This window comes from Lipophrys pholis (assembly GCF_963383615.2).
Source record: "Lipophrys pholis genome assembly, chromosome: 18".
Taxonomy (NCBI): domain Eukaryota; kingdom Metazoa; phylum Chordata; class Actinopteri; order Blenniiformes; family Blenniidae; genus Lipophrys; species Lipophrys pholis.
The window spans coordinates 9,899,759-9,919,515 of record NC_137646.1 but is presented as its reverse complement, the minus strand read 5'-3'; the positions used below and the strand labels follow the sequence as shown (position 1 = coordinate 9,919,515).

The window sequence follows — 19,757 nt, the reverse complement described above, 5'->3', positions numbered from 1 at the left end:
AGCTGCTGACATTTCACAGCATCCTCCACCAAGAGGCATTGTGCGCTCAAACCTTTCCTTTGGAATGTACAGAAGTTATGAATGTTCTCATTCAGATTATCAATAAAATAGGCAAACTATTTAAATCACCGTCAGTTCTGTTTGTTACTGTACCCAAGTGGAAAGTACGTATTCTGATCTCCTGCTGCATAATAGAGTCCGGTGGCTGTCCAGAGAGGAGGTGCTGAAACGTTTTGTTGCATGTCTGGAAGAGGTGAAAACTTTCCTCAACAGCAAAGGGCTCACCTTTCCTGAGCTGAAACAGCCAGAGTGCCAGGAAAAGCTACACTTCATGGTACAACTCTTTAGGGAAAAGGAGGCACAGCTCTGCACATGCTGGAGAAGGTTTTGGCATTCAAGCGCAAGTTGACAGTGTTTGCCAGAGATTTATAGAGAGGTAGACTGGCTCACTTCCCCTCGTTGAGAGTGTTCACACAAGCTCACAGTATTTGGAGTATTTGCAGTCTGCAATCACCACAATGCAAACATTGTTTGGGAAACGATTCTGTGGGTTCAGAGAGGAGTTCAGAGAGGAAAAAAACTGGGGGTGAGAATTGATTAAAAAAAAGTATCTAATTAACTCGGGGCTTTGTAAGTAATTAATCGAAATGAATTACATTTTAAGTGCATAAAAATATTTGTCTTAAAAAGCAACACTTCTCAATCTATAAATGTATTTTAGTGGATGAATGAATCAAATAATAAGTACAGACAAAAATACAGTAAACGCAAATCATTTTAATTCATTCATTAGCCTTTATTAATTTCAGTGTGTTTTCTCCTGAATAAATAATCTCTTTTGCAAGTGTGTCTCGGTAGCAATGCATTAAATAAATTTACAGTGTCAATAATACGAGAATGTTCTTAAATACAATGTCACAACTGTTATCCAAAATTAAACAAATCTAAGTAAAGGTGCCATTTTAATTATACTATGTAATTTACACAACAGTGTTGGCTTTAAATGGTAAAAAAAAAAAAAAAAATTCAACATAAAGTGATTTTTTATAAATTCAAGTAAAATTTCAAATATAAATGGTCATTTGGCCTAAATCTCTTTGGAACTTAAAGTATTAAATACCAGTCCTAGATAAACATTATTGTGCAAAAAATAACACCCATCAGCCTCACAACACCGTAAGGCCTATTTCTTCTACTTTCAGCCAGTTTCTCATACAAACCAGCCAGTGAACATTGTCAGAGCTCAAGGAAGCTCTTTTTTTGTCACTATGTGACCTGCAGGTGAAAAGAGCCTCTCACATGGGACAGAAGTGGCAGAGCGAGTCAGAAACTTGTGGGCCAGGACACACAGCTGGAGGTGGGTCGCTGCTCGACTGCACACACCACTGCAGTGGGCAGTCTGTTTCGCTGGTGATGGATTCAGCTTTGTACAAAGTCAGGGCTCTGTTACACAGGGCTGCCTCATCTGATTCAGAGTCTGAAGACAAGGAAGAGAAAAGGAGGCTATTTTTCCTTGCTGGCTCCTGTGTGGTGGTGGCATCTTTATGCTGTTCCTGCAGCAGAGCCTCAAGGCTGATCCTAACCTCTTCTCGCTCTCCCCTTGGAAGACACTTTAAATAGTAAAGGCATGGGTTGAGCACAGGAGCCATCTTGAGTAGTCATCCTTCAAAGGTGTGGGACATACTCCACGGGTCCTTGTCCAGCCTCTGTGCCCTGCTGCCATGATCATAGCACAGTAGGCGAAACATTCTGAGGTGGTTGCACAGGTACGCGCGTCAAAACCTGGCAGAGGATACACATGGGGTTTCTTCCTAGCATTGTAACAAGTTGCACAAGAATGTGTGCTTATCTGCTTAGCTGAGTACTCCATCCACTGATAAAACATACTTTCTCTTGTAGGTTTCACATCAATTATTGATGATTGCAGGTCCTTTTTAGTCCGAACCTTATTTAGACACATCATTTTATTTGCTTGCTCGTAACTAACTTGAATTCCATATTCATTGTCAATACAGTGATTTGGTGTACAGTTGATGGTTACGGTGACTATCCCATCTAAATTGCACTCTGCTGTTTGAGCCTTGTTTTAACATTGTTCGGCCCTATCGCGAGTGTTGCCTCGTACTCTACAGACCTGACACAGGTCAACTCTACATTCTCCTCCAATGATATTACTCCATCTACTGCAGCTGTCATTCCCACAGCCATTATCTGAATAGATCGTATCTGGGAAACCAAACCTTGGAAACACTTCTCGACATAAAAACTTTGCTACTGACCTGCTGTCCGGTGCCAGGGTTGGCACTGCTTCCACCCATCTGCTGAAATTACATATTACTGCAAGAATATAGCGCATTCGCCCTATCCTCTGAACCAGTTCCACATAATCTATCATTAAATGACGCAAAGGGCCATCTGGTGGTGGAATATGTGCGATAGGCGCTGAAAAAGCCTTTCTCGTGTTATATTGAGCACATACTTCACATTCATGCAATACTCGATCTACAGTTGCTGCCAGAAATAGAGACCACCAAACAGCTTTTAAGCATCTTATTACCTTCCCCCTTTGCACAATGGTCATGGCCATCCGCATTTCTGATGGTGAAACGTAATAATGACACAGGCAGGACAAAGTGTCCTGTACAACTTCTCCACAAACCCTTCTGTAGCCCATCCAAAGTGTTCTTTACGGCCCCTCTCTTGAGCCATATGCTTATTTCTTGCAGAATCGCTCTGTCTTGAGCTGATATGAGAGAAGAGAGGGTGGTTAGTGGTTCACAATATTCAGCAACTAGTATGGGATTCATGCCGACACCTGCTGCCTTTTTTTGCTAATTCACCAGCTAACTGGTTTCCTTTAGCAATCAGAGTACCTGGTTTTTGGTGGGCTGGGCATCTGATGACTGCAACAGCTGTTGGAAGCAATAAGGCCTGCAAAAGGGCAGCTATCTCTTCTGCATGACTTACTGGAGTTCGGTGTGCCCCACAATAACCCTTGTACCATGCACATGACATACACTATATGCATACGCTGAATCAGTATAAACATTCAAACTTTTACCTTGTGCGCTCACACGCAGTCGTTAGGGCTTTAATTTCTGCCAGCTGTGCTGCACATGGCTGTGAAAGAGTGACAGCCTGTACCTCTGAGAAGGTGTTATCTGGTTTTAATTCAACTATGGCAAACTCTGCGTGGTTTCCTGTGTCATCCCTGTAACAAGACCCATCAACAAACAAAGTAAATCTGCTGCTATTGGTTGATTGTGCAGATCATTATGTACCCGTATAAAACTGTCTGTTTCCTGTACACAGTCGTGAGGAGTGCCATCATCAGGAGTTTCCATTTTTGTGGCAGGATTCACCGTCGCACAGCGTTGGACATTCAACTCAGGAGGTGCAAGGATCACTTCATATCCAGTACGTCAGGCTTGGGTTAGCGCAAACCTTGGGCTTGTTAATAACGCATGCAACTGGTGGGACGTATACAACATTACTGGATGTCCCATAGTTACGCTCTACGCTTTCTTAAAGGCAAATACTACTGCTGCCAACGTCGACAAATGACTGCACACTCCTGCATGCGATTAAAGGATAACTGTACACAGAAGCAGAAGGCATTTTTGGTTTGCTGCAGGTGGCAAGTTCTGCAGAAATACAAGGTGGACTCAAATCGACATTAAATATTTTATTTGAAAGACACCTTCAACCGAGTGTATTTTTCCCATTCAAACCGTTTGAAATGTTTTTGAACAGCGGTTTTTTCATTTTACAGCATTTTTTTCATTTTAGATGTCAAAAAGGTTTTGCGGCTCCCGTTGTTTTCTTTTCTGTGGGAAACAGGTCCGAATGGCTCTTTGAGTGTTAAAGGTTGCCGACCCCTATAGAAGCATAGAAGATGGATGTATGGATACTCTAAGTCAGTGATCCTCAAATCCAGGCCTCGAGGGCTGGTGTTCTGCATGTTTTAAATCTCTCCCAGTTGCAACACACCTGAATGCGTTAAGGGGCTCGTTATTGGGCTTTTTTACAAGCTTGATCATGACATCATCATTAGACTGAGGCGTACTGAAGCTAGGACAGAGCTAAAACGTGCAGGACACCAGCCCTCGAGGCCCGGAACTGAGGACCCCTGCTCTAAGTTGTTTCACTGTATATCAGAGGTCACAAAAGGTCCAAATAAGCACAACTCCAAATGTCTGCCAATGACAAATCTCACCCTCTGGCTGTGTGTTTGACATTCCCATTGGAAATAGTTAAAGGTTTAATAATGTTTGACATATAATCAGCTAGGAAAGTACATTTGAATATTGAAATTTTTTTTTGTTGCACTTTGTTGTTTATATTATTATTCATACGACAATTAATAACCCTTGTGATTTTTTTTGTTAATTTCAAATGTATTATTACAGACATTTGTCTTACTTTTTTAAAAATATATCTTAATTTTTTATTTTTTGTCTGATAAACGTATTTAAGCAACAAAAACTCTAATTTCGAAGCTTCGCCGCTGGAGAGCAGCAGAGCGACAAGTCCGAAAAACGAGGAGACTAAAAGGAGGAGGAAGGAAAAGAAGAAGAAAACATTAGCAGCGCGGCTAGCTCCGTTAGCCCTTCATGTGAGAGGGGATTACAGTGGTGCCGGGGCGCTGATGTCGGCGGAGAGCTCATCCCGTTAGACGGTGCTGCAGCCGGCCCGGCGCACCGCAGCTGTTTGCTTCAGACTTATGGCGGCGGCGGAGGATTTCTCGGCGGAGCTGCGGTCCGAGCGGGCGCCGCAGGGCGGCGGGCTATGTTGCGTGTCTGTGGTCTGCTGCCTGCTGCTGGCGTGCTCGTATGTTGGCAGCCTGTACGTGTGGAGGAGCGAGCTACCGAGGTGAGCCACACAGCGCCGCTCCAGTGGGCCACCAGGGAGTCCGCTCTCCCGCCCCGGGTCCTTAGGCTGCTCCCGAGGAGCTGATAGCGTTAATCTGGGGTTCACGATCTGAGGACTATGGCCCGGCAGACTGCATTCTGAGGATAATACGTCATCAGACCCCGCCGCGTGATCGCTGTGTTTTTCTTTATATGCACTTTTATTTCCACACAAAAAAAAACTACCGACAGCTACATTAAACTTTGTGTTCAGATTTGGAGTGAGAGGAAAAGTTGATCAGGTCTCACGTTGAACATTTAATTTAAGCTTTTAGTAGAGACAGATATAGTTGTCTATGCTAAGGTCTCGTGCCATGATAACGCCATGAAAAATGTGAGGAGAAAAGCCATAAACACAAAAATAGCAGAAAACATTTATGCTTTTTGGGGAGGAGTCCACTTCGACTAATGATCGGCAGGTAACGCCCGCGGGCCAAAATTGGCCCACCAGAAATAAAATCTAGCCTGATAAATGATTTTGAAAATCGGAGATACCTGTTTCATGGGGCAATAACACCATCCACTGACCTGTCCACCTCCTCCAAAACCACCTGTCCCATTCTGTCCAGGACGCACAGCGTTTTAATCTCATTCCCACTGTCCCGGAAATTGAGATTGCGTCCCCAACACCCAGGCCTCGATTATATGTGGTACCAAAGCGGATATGTATCTGATGTCTTTTAGGCCTCGTTTACATGACAACACCCAATCCTTTAAACAAAAGGAGTGCTTTTAACACTGCAGCAGGACACACTGACAATGATGTAGTTAGTATGTCGGGCCATGGGAGGGCGTATGGAGCTCGATCCAGGTCAAAAGGTTTGTTCATTTGAAAAAAAAAGTGTTATAAAAAAAATATTTTGAAACTGAATGTTTAAGGTTTGAGCTTCAATTTTGAAAAATTAAAAACACTGTATTAAAAATAAAAATAGGTGAATGAAAAGTTTTTTCACTTTACATGTAAGTTTGATTCAGCTCTGGAATTCTTTTGATAAAATCCTTATTTTTCATTTTTCACTCTTAAATATATTTTCTGAAATGGAGGTGTTATTTTTTCAGTTGCAGGTTTAATGTTTTCAGATTAGGATCTTATTTTATTCACATTCAAATCCTGTTTTCTCGCGTCATAATCCTGCCACACCTTGGCCTGTCGCGATAATCAATAAATCAATTAATTGCACGATAATTACAAATGAGCTCGATAAATTTGCCAGGCTCGATAATTTTTCATTTACCGAAGACGTCACTGTGAGCGGTGCTCATTCTGGTGTTAGTGAGCGGCACTCTCTCAGTTTAATGTTAGAGAGTTGCCAGATTTCTGAGCCTTTCAGTGGAAAACCCGGTAAGGCACACTGTAAACGGGCCTTAACGTGCAGGGGGAAAACAGCCAGTCTGGCAACCGCAGCCACCAGCGTCGCACTGCCGCATAACGTCAACAAAATGTGAAGCATCACGACAAAAACAAATGGAAGACAGCAGCACTACCTCAGACTCTGTCTCCACGATTAATACTTCATCTTCGTATAGTTACCGTACTTTCCGGACAACAAGCCGCTACTTTTTTTTTTTTTTACTTGATTTGAACCCGCTGCGGATGATTGGCTTTTTAAGGGTTAACAGGTGTCATGCTGCAGATAGTTGGTGATGCATTCATGTGCATCACGTAAATCCCAAGCTCGCAGCAACATATTAAAAAACAAAGAATTATGAACTAGTTCATTTTTGGAACTATGAATTTAGAACTATGAACTGAACTAGTTTATATTAAAATTTGTGAACTGAACTTTGAACTGGTTCATGTAGAAACTGAACTTTCCCAACACTGCCTGTCAATCACTCTTGTGTGGGGAGGCGGGGCACCTGGCACACCTGAGAGCAGCATGAGGGCCCCGTGAGGAGTAGAGGGAGAAATGAGGGGAGAGAGAAAGAGGTTGTTTTGATTATTTACTTTGGATATTTACAATGTCTTTTTTTTCATAATACAATTCAATTTTAAATATTCTTAAGAAATAAAAGTTTATTTATCTTTAAAAGGGTATACTTGCATTATTATACCATTATATTAGTGGAAAAATGGTATCAAACGGCAATATTATCATTTATCGCAATAATTTTAGGTACAATTTATTGTCCAGCAAAATTTGTTATCATGACAGGCCTAGTCATACCTAGCACCAACTCTTCATCCACTTATTCCTCTATACAACGTGAGCAGCTGCTGCTCCACAGAAGGCCATCGTGGAAATTGTGCTCTTTTTTCTCAATCTCCTTCTTTCCCGTGTAATTTTATCTAGATTTTGTTGGTTCATTGAACCACTTGAAAATGTATCTATACGTTCTGATCTGTTTAGCATATTTACTTCTGTATGCAACGTGCTCGATGTGATGTCATACCTTCTTCTGCACATGTGGGTCACTTTGGGGTCTAATAACGCTCACACTGCAGTCCAATGAAGGTCACATTTTAAATGTAGTGCCGTGTAGTGAGCAAAAAAATTGGATCTTCGGAAGAAATAGGAATTGAGCATCAAGATCTGCAGTGTGAACAATGTCTGAGTTAGCTTAGCCACCAGAGTTGGTCAGCCATTAGCTTAACCAGCATCATATCCTTGCGCCCTCTTGTGGGTGCAAGGGAGAACTCTGACACCCCCCTCCACAACCCTCCACCCCCAATTAAATTTGCCCAAGGCCACATCAAGATGCTGAACCCTGTTTCAGACAGTAGTTTTCCTAACTCTTCATCAGGAGTTATCTTCACATGGCTCGTACAAAAGTGTTGGGCCACATGAGGCTGCAGGTGTTCCATGTTGTGTAACATTTGTGGTTGTTGTGGCTACTTTAGCAGGGAAAGTTTGTGTTGTGGGTAATATTGTTGGGAATGCTATGTGATATGTCTGTGTGCATTTTCATGGTTCAAGAACATCTACAACAACAAATACCAAAGTCCATGTAACATGCACTTACGACACAGATAATATTTATTCCACAAATTATGACACGTGAAACCAAAGAAATAAAAGTGGGTTATGCATTCTCAGAGCTGAGCATCTGTTTGCATTTGGAAGGTTTTTTTGTTTGTTTGTTTTATTACTGTGGATGTAAAATATATGTGAATTGACATAATTTAGCCATATCTTTTGAAAATACCTCTCAGTGTTATGAAACTTGGAAGTTCCAACTGGTATAGCAGGAACCTTCAGAAAAGTTTCAAAAGCAATTTAAAAATAACTAAATGTTATAGCGGATAGCATAAATAGCCAAGCATATGGAGATACAGGGTGTCCGCGGGGTCTTAAAGTATTTAAAGTTGATAAATCAATTGTGGGAAAATTAAGGCCCTTAAATGTCTTAATCGCGACTCTATCAGGTTTAAATTGTATACGCTTTGACTCGGTTGCGTTCTCAGAGTTCGATCGCCTCGGGGCCGCGTGCATACTGATGCGACGTCATCACGTCACAGCGAATATTCCGGCGCAAAAACAGACAAGAAGTAATTTCCGAACCAACCTGCGGAGATTTCTGATCCATGAAGCCTCACTGTGCCAGCCAGCAGGCTAGGGAAGTAGCTTTGTGCTATCCAACGTTTCATGACAACATGTCGCTGTTTGGACGGATTTTACGCTCAAAGCATCGACGTGGATGTTTGCAATGCTGTTGTACAGCGAGGCGGTCGCTCTGCCGCCAGACGTCACAGCCAGCTCCCCGAGGAGAACAGCGCTGACCACGGCATCAAAACAGCGAACAGCAGCTCCTCCGCCGTAGAAGGGGATTCACACCTCCGTGAAGCTGCGTCATACTCTGCGCAAACTCCCTGAAAATAGTCCCAATCAAAAATGAAACATGGCTGACATTTCAGGAAATTATGTTTTATTCACGGACTGAGTATTTCAGACGATAAACATTATGAAGTAGATAACGGCTTTCAAAGCGATCGAAGCAACTCCTCTTCGATCGTCCAATTCATCCATATTAGTAATCAGCGGGCAGCGTTACGGCAGTGGCAGCACTTCGTATCACGATCGCCCGTAATGCTACGCTTAGCGACCCGCTAACCTGCGGGACTCAACGTGAAAAGTCATTTTACACACAAAATACTTAACTTTTTTCACAAGAATCAGCTTAGATTGGCCTTTTCTCACAGAGCTGGCTAAATCTCGTGTTTTCAGGTGCAGTACAGACTAAGTTACGGGTATAAATGCTCTACCGTGCGTTGCCGTGATGCAAACCCAGAAATGAGGTCCTTTTGTTGGGGCCAGTCCACAGAAAGCACCGCTGAATAACAGTTTTCACATAAAAACATTTTTTTTTATAAGAACTTGATTGAATATGTCGTTATTCATGGTACAGTGGAGGAATTCTTGGAAATTCATGTTCAGAAACGTTGTCCGGAGCTGTATAGGCGGAGATGCCCACCTGTGCCCACCATCAGGTGGGCATGACAACGCCGACTGGCACAGTTGGTCACCCCGCAACTGATTAGTTCACGCGCCGGTACCAAATTTTCAAGAAAAACCCTTTATATAGTGAGATATGAACGTAAAAGCAACAGCAGTGAAAACAGTCAAAATGAGCTTTAGGGCCCAAAGGGTTAAAAGCCCCCACCTCTGTCCATCAATTCTTGCCTGCTACTGTGAATAACTGTTGATGTCAGCGCATTTATATTTATTTCAGTGATCCTTTGGCGTACCACTAGAGGGAGCCCCAAGTACCACTGGTGGTACGCGTACCACACTTTGAGAATGACTGGTCTAAATGGAACAAAAATAGTTTGTCCTGCTTCCTTTTCTGACCTTATACTAACCTCAAGTTGTCTTTTGAGAGAATAAATGTATATATTAGTACATTTCATACTTTACTGTAGAGAGGAGTTTATTACAACCTCATTTAAAGTCAACAATAATGATAATAATAATATTAAAGCAAACAGAGCTCTGCTATCAGAATCGTATCAGCAGATATACAAATTTGGGTATCGGGATGGGATCGGAAGTGAAAAAACATGGATCGGCGCCTCCCTACTGCAATGTAGATGAGCAAGTTCCTGAAGCTGTCCCTCGATCAGACACCTGAAATAAGAACAATAAGAACATTTGAATGCTCATGAATTGTGCTTCAAATACTTGTTTTCAAAATATTTTAGTGACAAACTTGATACACATTTTGTCAGTTTGTGTTCTATATTACTGGACTCTGTCATGCATCAGTTTTGTGTCTTTTTATTGGTGTAATCTAATCACTGAATAATACCAGTTAATGTATGATACTACAATTAATTTTTTGTCTAAAACTCGTCATTAATTCTATAGTATGCACAAGAATTTAATTCTCCAATTCAGTCCATTTCATTGAATAACTGTTGTTACATGTGACTGAGGGGAACGTCAATAAACCTGCCGTTAGTTTAATTCATTCTTTTGAGGTTTTTTTTCCTTCTCAGCTTACCTAATTTCTGTTAAATTGTAAACTCCAACTGTGAAAGATGTGTTGCTAACAACAACTTAAAGTGGCGATGAGATCTTAATTTCTTTTGAAAGGTTTTTAAAAAAGTCTTAAAAAGGTAGTGAAATTAACCTCAGGATTCCTGCATATACCCCGAGATAGCTAACCTTAAAAACTCTTTGTAAGGGAATATGTTTAGACAGGACATCTATATAACATCGACTTTACAAGCATTATTCTACCCGTGTCATGACAAGTTTTCATGTGATGGTCTCAAAGTTGAAATTTCATAATTTTTTTGTTCCATAATTACACAAAAATGTTGAAGCTTTCTCAGTTACTTTCAAAACGCTATCAGTAAGTCCAAAGTTTGTTGGTGTTTTGTTGTTTTCTTCCTGATACTCAGTGATTTGTACGAATATTGTGAAACCCAAGCACGTGGAGACTGTTTCTGTGTCTGGTGAGATTTATTGATATACACTGGTCTGCTCTGATATTATTAAAATTATGTTTATTATTTAAATAATTCTTAAGACTTATTTCAAATGGAAAAAATACAAATAACTGCTATAAACTAAGGCAGTTTTACAAAATATTATTAAAAGCAGTTGTTTAAACAGAATTTAAGTATACCAAAACACTAAATGGGTTATAGAAAAGAGTCAAATAAAAATGCAAACTTAAGTAACTGAGGTTATTTCATTTCATTACATTTTTATTCTAAATATGCTCAATTTGAAATATCCCCGCTACCCCCCAATTTTAAACCGCACCATAGACACACACATTGCATCCACCTCTTCAAAACACAAAGACACACCCTTACATACATCCAACACACATATAGGGCAGGGGAAGGGCGGGAGACGTGGCTCCCCCCAGCACCTCCCGCTGGGGTCCCGCCCCGGCCCGGGGTGAGTGCGGCTGGGATGCGGGGGGCGCGCTCCCTCGGGCATGGCGCTCGTGGGGGGGCTGGGGCGCGGTGCTCCTTCTCCATTTGCTGTTGGATTAGTGGAGGTTGGGACACCGCGGTGGCCGGATGGGGGCCCGGCCGGCGGCCTGGGGGGGCGAAAGTCATCACTCCCCCACCGTCCCGAGTGTGTGTGTGTGTGTGTGTGTGTGTGTGTGTGTGTGTGTGCGTCTGCATCTGCGTCAGGGGTGGGTGTCTGTGGGGGGTGGGTCAGGGGTTGGGTATTTCAATTAAAATCGGGGGGGAGGGTCATGGGGCGGGTGGGATATGAGGCTCCTGGGGGTGTAGAGTTGACTGTCCTCCGACCGGGGCCTGCGCCGGCCTTCGCTTTCCTGGGTCTGGGGGCGGGGCTGGTCCGGGGCGCGGCGGCTGGGGCCGTCTCTGCCTTGCCGGGTTGGGGGGGGGGGGGCGGTGGGTGGGCCTGTTCCCGGGGGTGCGGCGGGACTCGCCGCCAGGGTTGGGGGGGCTCTCGACCCGCTCGGCCCGGGGGCCCTGCTCCGGCCTTTTCTCGGCTTGGCGGCTTGGGTCGGGGCCTGGGGCCCTGTGCCCTTTATCCTTCTCTTGTGGGCCCCTCTTGCCTGGGGGGGATTCCTCTCTGCATTCTCCGTCGGGTGCTTTTTGGGCGGGGACGTGGCTCTCTGTGGTGGTTCGCTGGGGTCCCCCCGGGCCTGGGGGGCTTCCGTCTGCCGGAGTGGCGGTGTCCTGGCCCGATGGCCTCGGACCCTGGGGTCTTGCCACGGGTCCCCCCACAGCAGTTCCGGTCCCACCCAGTGGACAAACCACACGCACACACACACACACACACACACACACACACACACACACACACACACACACACACACACACACACACACACACACACACACACACACACACACACACACACACACACTTCCACTCCTCACGAAAGGTGCTTCTGAAGTTGCTTGTTCTCTATCATCATTTGCTCAAACTTTGGAGGTCATGTTCCTCTTTTGTTGTCGCCTCTTTGTTAATTCATGTTCCTGCTTCACGTTGCTGTCTAGATAGAGCTGCTCAGGCTGGTTTAATCCAAAAACAGTTGGAAAATATTTGGATCAGTGTGATAACTGCAAATAATATATGTAGCACAAAAAAAAAAAAAAAAAAATGAAATATCAAAATCAACAGTGCACATCAATGAACCAAAGATGTTTAACCAATCAAACATTGACTTAGTAACAGTAAAAAATAATAATTTTGGATGCCCAAAAAGAAGTATAACTCATTAAATACCACCCCATCTCCATTAATAAATAATATTTGTTAGCACTGTTATATTAAGGCTAAAATCTATTGAAAAAGTATGAATACATTGCACATTTTTCAAAATAATATAATTATATATCATGTGTGATATATATATAATGTACAATCGTGATTATAAAATTATACTTTTGGAAATATAACAAAGACAGATACTTGTATTCTATTACACTAGACTACACAGTTCCCACATGTAGAATCGGTCACATCTGCTCACATAACTGAACTACCATTGACCTCTTCATCTTACATTTTCTCTTAAAGTGTAGCGATTTAAACAATTAAACTCCATTGTCAAGAACCGAATTATTCAAAATCCAACAGCTTTAAAGGGGACATATCATGCTAAATCTACTTTTTTAGCCCTTAAATGCATTTTGTTGTATATTTAGAGTGTTTAGAAGTACAGAAAAGTTCAAAGTAGTCTCTTCAGGTGCTCCGTTGATATCTTTATATTCTGTTTTGGTCATATTTTGCGATCGGTTTCGATTTTTCTATTCTCTATTACGTTTTTTGAACAATGACGTCACAGTATTCGCAGCGGAACTGCCAAATTAGGACATCGACACTTCGAGCAATCCGCCATTTTTGTTTCTCGCTGCGATTTTGTAGTCCAACCGAAGTTACGAGAGGATAAGTCGAAATGTTCGGTTGTTGGATGTAGTAACCCACAAGCTTCGTTACACCGTCTCCCAGCATCAGAACCTTTTCGAAGTGCCTGGTTGAGTTTTATTTTTCACAGAAATGTACCCACATCTGTGGGTAAGGTCATTTTTGTGTGCGCGAATCACTTCAAGGATGACTGCTTCAGCAACCTCCGCCAGTATAAAGAAGGATTTGCCGAAAGACTTCGTCTGATTGAGCGGTCAGTTCCTTCTATCTATGGAGACGACGAACAGAGCACTTCGGTAAGCTGTATATAACGCTAAAAAGTGTGATAATAAGACACAAAATTAGCAGTTGCACCGTCTTCATATGTTAGCGCTGTGTGCTCGTTTTAGATTATAATGTAACTTCCGTGTTAAATAGTCGTTGTAATACAGGCAGTATTGTAGTAGTGGGCATGGATGGAGAAGTTAGTGTAAATATAGTAACACACCATTGCGTTACATCCATATGAAGACGTTGTTCTGCAGGTGCATCATCGTCATTTTCATCTCGCTCCGCCGGGTCCGACTCTGGCTCGAACATGTATGGCTGGATGGACAAATCTTCCGTTGTTGACATTTTGTAGATAATGTGTGAATATAAAGTTTCTGCGCCGCTAGATAATTGTATCTGTTCTATCAAACTACAAAGATGGCCGAACAGGGTGGAGTTGAACCGAGTGTCACCTCTGCAACCTGGAGAGGAGGCGGGGTATGAAGTGTCTCATTTGCATTTGAAGAGACCGCCCCAAAACGAGTTGCTCTCAGAAGCACATCAGAAAAGGGGTAGAAAAGGGGCCTGTGGAGCTATAATAATGAGGAATTCAGACCCAAGCATTGGAGTTCCGCTTTATATAGACCACAACTGTATGATTTATATGTAAAAAGGAAGGATTTAAAAGCATGATATGTCTCCTTTAAAACATACTGCTCAGACATCTGACAGTTTTTCTCTCCTAAAAGGAAAGCGGTAGATTAGGCAGATTATATTTGAATTGTGTCTGTGCAACGCAGCCACGGACAAATCACGATTGTTGTTGTTGTTGTTTTGTTATCCTAAAAAAGTCCAAACCATTCCACACAATGGCCGTGCAGTTTCCTTTCAGGACCAACTTCCCCATTTCGCCTTCAGCCACGCTTCCTTGCTACACAACCAAAACAGACATGCTTGTAATTCGCTATGATTGGTTGGTCCGGTACACGTGAAACATCTGATATGTCAGTATAGAACTGCAAAATGTTGAGTGTTCTCTATGTTTTAGTTCTATGCTGCAGTGCTGCTGCACAGCATAGAACGGAAACATATAAAATGTGTTCTACAGACGATTCTACGATCTCTCTGCTATGTCAGATTGTCAACACGTTCTAATCCTTCACGATCTAATATCGCCATATTGCACACCCTAAAAGAACCCTGATAACGCTCCCTAAATCCATCCCCAAAAGTTCTAAATCCAGTTGTAAAACAGCTCTTAATCCAGTCCTAAAACTGGCTTAAACCAAGTCCTATAATGAGTCTAAATCCAGTCCTAAAAGAAGTCTAAATGAGAAATAAGACTAGTCCTTAAAAGAAACCAAAACCATCTTGTGTGTTGCGAAGATTCTCGTGACAGGATTTATTTCAAGGAGATTCTAGTTATATTTTGACATATTGCAATTGTTATCCAGCTTTACTAAACATCTGGCAGGAGCAGCTTTTTTGTAGCTGGAATGAAAGAAAGCAGCTTTTATCTGAAAAAAGGGTTTTTAGAAAAAGTAAAACTGAAGCATTATTAAATGTACCAATATTTCTGTCCTAGCATTAATTAGAAAAGTTCTGGATGTGTGGTTTTTGTCCTCAGGGACCACCCTGCTGTAATAAAGAGACGCTTCACCAGCGTCCTCATCGTGTCTGGCCTGTCGCCTCTCTTTGTGTGGACATGGAGGGAATTTACAGGAGTGAAGGTGAGTTCATAGTACTGATACCACCAGGACTACCCTTCTGCCCAGTTGTCTTTATCTGTCTCTGTCTGTGTGTCCTGTGTCTCAGACTGCCTCATCCCTGCTGGCTCTCATGGGGATCCGGTTCGAAGGCCTCATTCCTGCCATCGTACTTCCTCTGCTCCTCACGATGGTAAGACACATTCTTTTATAACAGGCGTGTCAAACTCACAGTTCAAATCTAGCTGGGTTCTCTATGGCCAGCAACAGGCAATCTTGAAAAGCATACATTTTGTGTGTGTGTGTGTGTGTGTGTGTGTGTGTGTGTGTGTGTGTGTGTGTGTGTGTGTGTGTGTGTGTGTGTGTGTGTGTGTGTGTGTGTGTGTGTGTGTGTGTGTGTGTGTGTGTGTGTGTGTGTGTGTGTGTGTGTGTGTGTGTGTGTGTGTGTGTGTGTGTGTGTGTGTGTGTGTGTGTGTGTGCCTTAGTACTTGAAGCATTTGCCCAGCAACCACTGCTTGTCATATTACTATACAATCATAACAACAAGTATATCTAAATAAAAATAGCCCCCCCCCCTCACAAACGCCTGGAAATTTTGGAAAACATAGACCTCAAATGTCAAATAGTTCATTCTAATGCATTGTGGACTACTAACAACTACAGAAATTTCAAGACCAGTTGATTTTTAACGAACCAAACTCCAAATAATATGCTACAAAAGAAACATACTTGTATAAAAGCACATAACTGAACAAATATAAAGTTGTATACAATATATATACATGAATATGATATGAACAAAGATGTATACAAAAATGTTATTTAACTTCAGGAGCCACATACAGTCCAGTTTCATCCTGAGTGGACCAGACTGGTAAAATATTGCTTTAATAACCTTTAAATTTACCCTTGAAAGTTTTTTATTTGTTGTGGCGCAGTGTACATGATGAAACTGTCAATTTTACAAGATCACACAATTACTATTGAAAATGATTACAATCTCAACATAGTGAATTTTAATTAAACATTCTGCTGCAAAATACAGTGAAATATAAAAATCCCTGCTATAAATCCTATATTAACACTTTGCTTGGTGTTTGTGGGGCCAGATTGGAGGCTTTTACGGGCGGTGTAAGATTGTAAATGGACCCCCATAGAATATTGACCCCGGGGTCTATTTTCCGCTGCGGAATATGGACCCTCTCGCCCCCCTAATATTTGCACTGAAATGTTAATAGAGTTTAACTACATAAATAAATGTGAACATAGGCGACTAAATACAATAGATGGTGAATAAAACTTATTAGAGATAAACTATGATGGAGTAACAACAGGTTCAAAATGCTCGCACATGTTCTTCGAGAACATGGCTTTGCCTGATGGTGCCGATAGTGCTATTTCCTGATACTAGATGTGTAATCTCTGCCAGTGGCACATCTGTCCATCTGTCTATGGTGCGAATGTCCAGAGAATTGATGAATCCTGAAAACTTTTCATCCAAATCTTCTCAAATGTAATGACAACATTAATGGTCACTAGAGGATGGTTGGTGGTAATGTGTTCATTCTTTCTTCAGTTTATGTTGTTTGTCCAATAAAGGACCCGTTTGAAAGTGAAGATATTTAGAAATAATTTTCAGACTGTTCAGATTAGTGTGAAATCCCAACCCAAGTTTAAATGATGTATATTATTACTTATCAGAATAACTAAACCCTATTACAACATAATTAAGACCTTAGAGCCTTGTTGGCCTGGAAGAATTAAATAGATGTACTTCTTAGTATGTCTGACTGACACAAACCCCCTTCGAAAGGGAAACCTTTATTTTGAATCTGTTCTTTCACATGATTAAATAGCTCAGACTTTTCTTTCCAGAAATATATAACTCTAAATAATATAATGTGAATTAACAAAAAGATTTTTAAAACCTGTTTTGCCCCAACTCTAAAGAATCAGTGATATAAATCTTTGAAGATGTTGTTTATGTTAAAAATATTTCAAATGCAAATAAGAAAAACAAGACATCCATGATGAGCACTGATATTCTCTGAGATCTCTGAGATCCCAGCTGCATCGAAATGTGAAACTGAGGTGAAAAAAATGAAAATATGATAAAATGTTTATAAATATGTTTTTTTTGGGGAGGAGTGGGTTTGTATGGTGGTGGTGGTCGGGGTCCATTTCCAAGTCAAGAACTTTCATTATGTGCACATTTTTGTGGGGGTCTATTTTCCAAGCGGTCCATATACAATATTTCACAGTTTTTGGCCCTCGGGCCTCATGTTTGACTGACGTAAACTTGACAGCAGCGACGTACTGCGGGAGGCTGTCCGCTCATTAAGACCATAAAATGGTGCGTTAACAGTTAAAACCTCCGTGCTCGAATTTTTGTCCGCTTTTACCAGGCCCCCTAGTCCGAGGTTCTACTGTACATATATTTCAGACGGTTTTGAGCAGCTGTGTGCTATTCTTTTGGCCATCTTTTTCAAAAAATTGACCATCCAATGACAGCTGGAGGCTTGCTGCCTAAAACTGCAGTGAAATGGAGCTGCTGCTACTTAAACTGGCTTTAACAGCAAACATACTGCTTGACTTCAGTCTGTTCCACTGAGCCCTCCCCATCAGAGGACATGATCACGATTATCAGACCCAGTGCACGACTCTGCTGTGAAGGTGGCGGTGCTGTATTTGCGTCAATCAGGGCCGGACTCATTTTCAGCCCTGGAGTTTCATACTTCAGGCCGGCTCACTTTAGATCACGAACCTATTAAAATCATATAATAATAATCTTACATGTGAAGTCTATAGCGCTGTTCTGTAAAGCCTTGAAATTCAGTGTATTTTTCTAAAATATTTCCGATTCATTCTTAGATTTTCAGAATCTATATTTCAAATAAGTGTTAACAGATATCCAAACCTTAAAAATTAAACAAACATGAAATCTAGAATTAAAAAATAGACTTTCTTATAACACAATTATCTGTTTTTCAAAGAAACCCTAAAACATTAATAAGCGCCTGAGCCTTTTGACGCAATGCTAAGCGAGTGGTCCCCGTGGCGGCGAGGAAGAAGAAGCAGGTGAAATGGAACGATATGAGGATCTTCTTTTTTCAAGATTATGCCCAGGAAATACAAGAAAGCGGAAAAAATATGATGAGGTTAAACGTCTTCTCCGACAACAAGATGTGGAATATGCCCTGAGATACCCAGCAACGCTGTCCTTTACCATGGACAACCAGGTGCATGAGTTAAAGAGCGCAGTGGAGGCTAAAGGTTTCTGACCCGGAAAGGGGACGAGCGGCCGGCCGGAGCAGAGAGAGAGGGGATGAGCGCGGATACAGATTAAGATCACCCATCGTCACACTGCGTTTATGGATCAACAGTGAAGGACCTGGACTGAACAAGGATTTATGGACCCTCAATCGCGGATGTGGACATATACTATACTGGAGTGTTTTCAATTTTTTTTTTTCAATTAATTAATTTTTATACAAATGGGAAAACATGGTAATGTTTTTTCATTTATATTTATTGTCTTTTTTGCACATGGGGAAAACATGGTAAGTTTATTTGTTTGTATATACTTGATTTTTATTTTAAATTTTTTTGTTTTATTTATTTTTGATGGTATGTGTATGTATGTATGTGTGTGTGTGTATTTATATATTTATTATTATTTCACATTTTATTATTATTTCCACTCTTGTTTTCATATTGTCAGGAAAATTTTCCTAGTAAGAAAACCTCACGGACATAGAAAACATAGGAATCAGACTGAGAGCGATTTGAGAAATTTTAAGACAATTTTATTACATTATTTTTGCAAGAAGAGACAAAGTCACAGTACAACCTCTGCATGATTGTCCAGGAGATTGTCTAACTCTGAAGTCAGACAGCTCCTTCTTAAAGGCTGAAATTGTTTTGAGTCTGCATTGAAGGACGCCAAAAGCAGCACAGATGTTTGAACAGTGCTGACACAGGTCATCCTTGAACACAGACTGCAAAATTACACATCATTCTTTATGAGACAAAACAAGATTTTCCTGTTTCAGCTTATACTTAAGGTGCCAACTGATACCTGACACTTTAACAGAAAGGGAGGGAGTCCTATATCATGGCCATTATCTGTATTCAGCCCGGTTCTATAAGAATTCTCATTCTGCATTAATTGGTTAAGCTTATTATTATCAGAGCTGCAAAGTTAGACGGGGTGGGTAGACCCATATGGAGCAACGGGCGTTAACCGTTTAGACGGAAGGTTTGATTTTAGTTATTAGTTCTTTGGTAGGCTGCGGTTGCAGACTGTTTTCTTTCTTTTTTGTCTTCATGTTTGTTTGTTATGAGTGTAACCCTGGGTTTCTTATGCAGACCAAGTATTATCTTAAATGTAAACCTGACCGTCCAAATGCATTTTACATTAATAGGAGTGCTACCATAACTATGGAAACTATGACACAAAAGTAAACTAATATGGGGCTAATTAAAATTGTATCATGGAATATATCAGGATGCCATAACGTAATTAAGAGGAAAAAAATCCTTTCATATTTGAAACAGAAAAAAACTGCCATTGCTTTTATTCAAGA

General features: G+C 41.4%; 1 protein-coding gene across 3 annotated transcripts in view; it reads left to right on the top strand.

Annotated features, from left to right (window-relative positions):
* Nucleotides 1–4,549: 4,549 nt before the first annotated feature.
* rce1a (Ras converting CAAX endopeptidase 1a) overlaps nucleotides 4,550–19,757 on the top strand; it is a 30,240-nt gene continuing 15,032 nt past the window's right edge. For 2 of the 3 annotated variants that reach the window (XM_080486346.1, XM_080486344.1), the window contains exons 1-3: nucleotides 4,560–4,872; nucleotides 15,093–15,195; nucleotides 15,281–15,364. In XM_080486346.1, the coding sequence (XP_080342472.1) occupies nucleotides 4,724–4,872; nucleotides 15,093–15,195; nucleotides 15,281–15,364 (336 nt within the window). In that variant the 5' untranslated portion in view covers nucleotides 4,560–4,723. Of the gene's footprint in view, nucleotides 4,873–15,092; nucleotides 15,196–15,280; nucleotides 15,365–19,757 lie in introns of all 3 variants that reach the window. The other variant, XM_080486345.1, reaches the window with a different exon arrangement.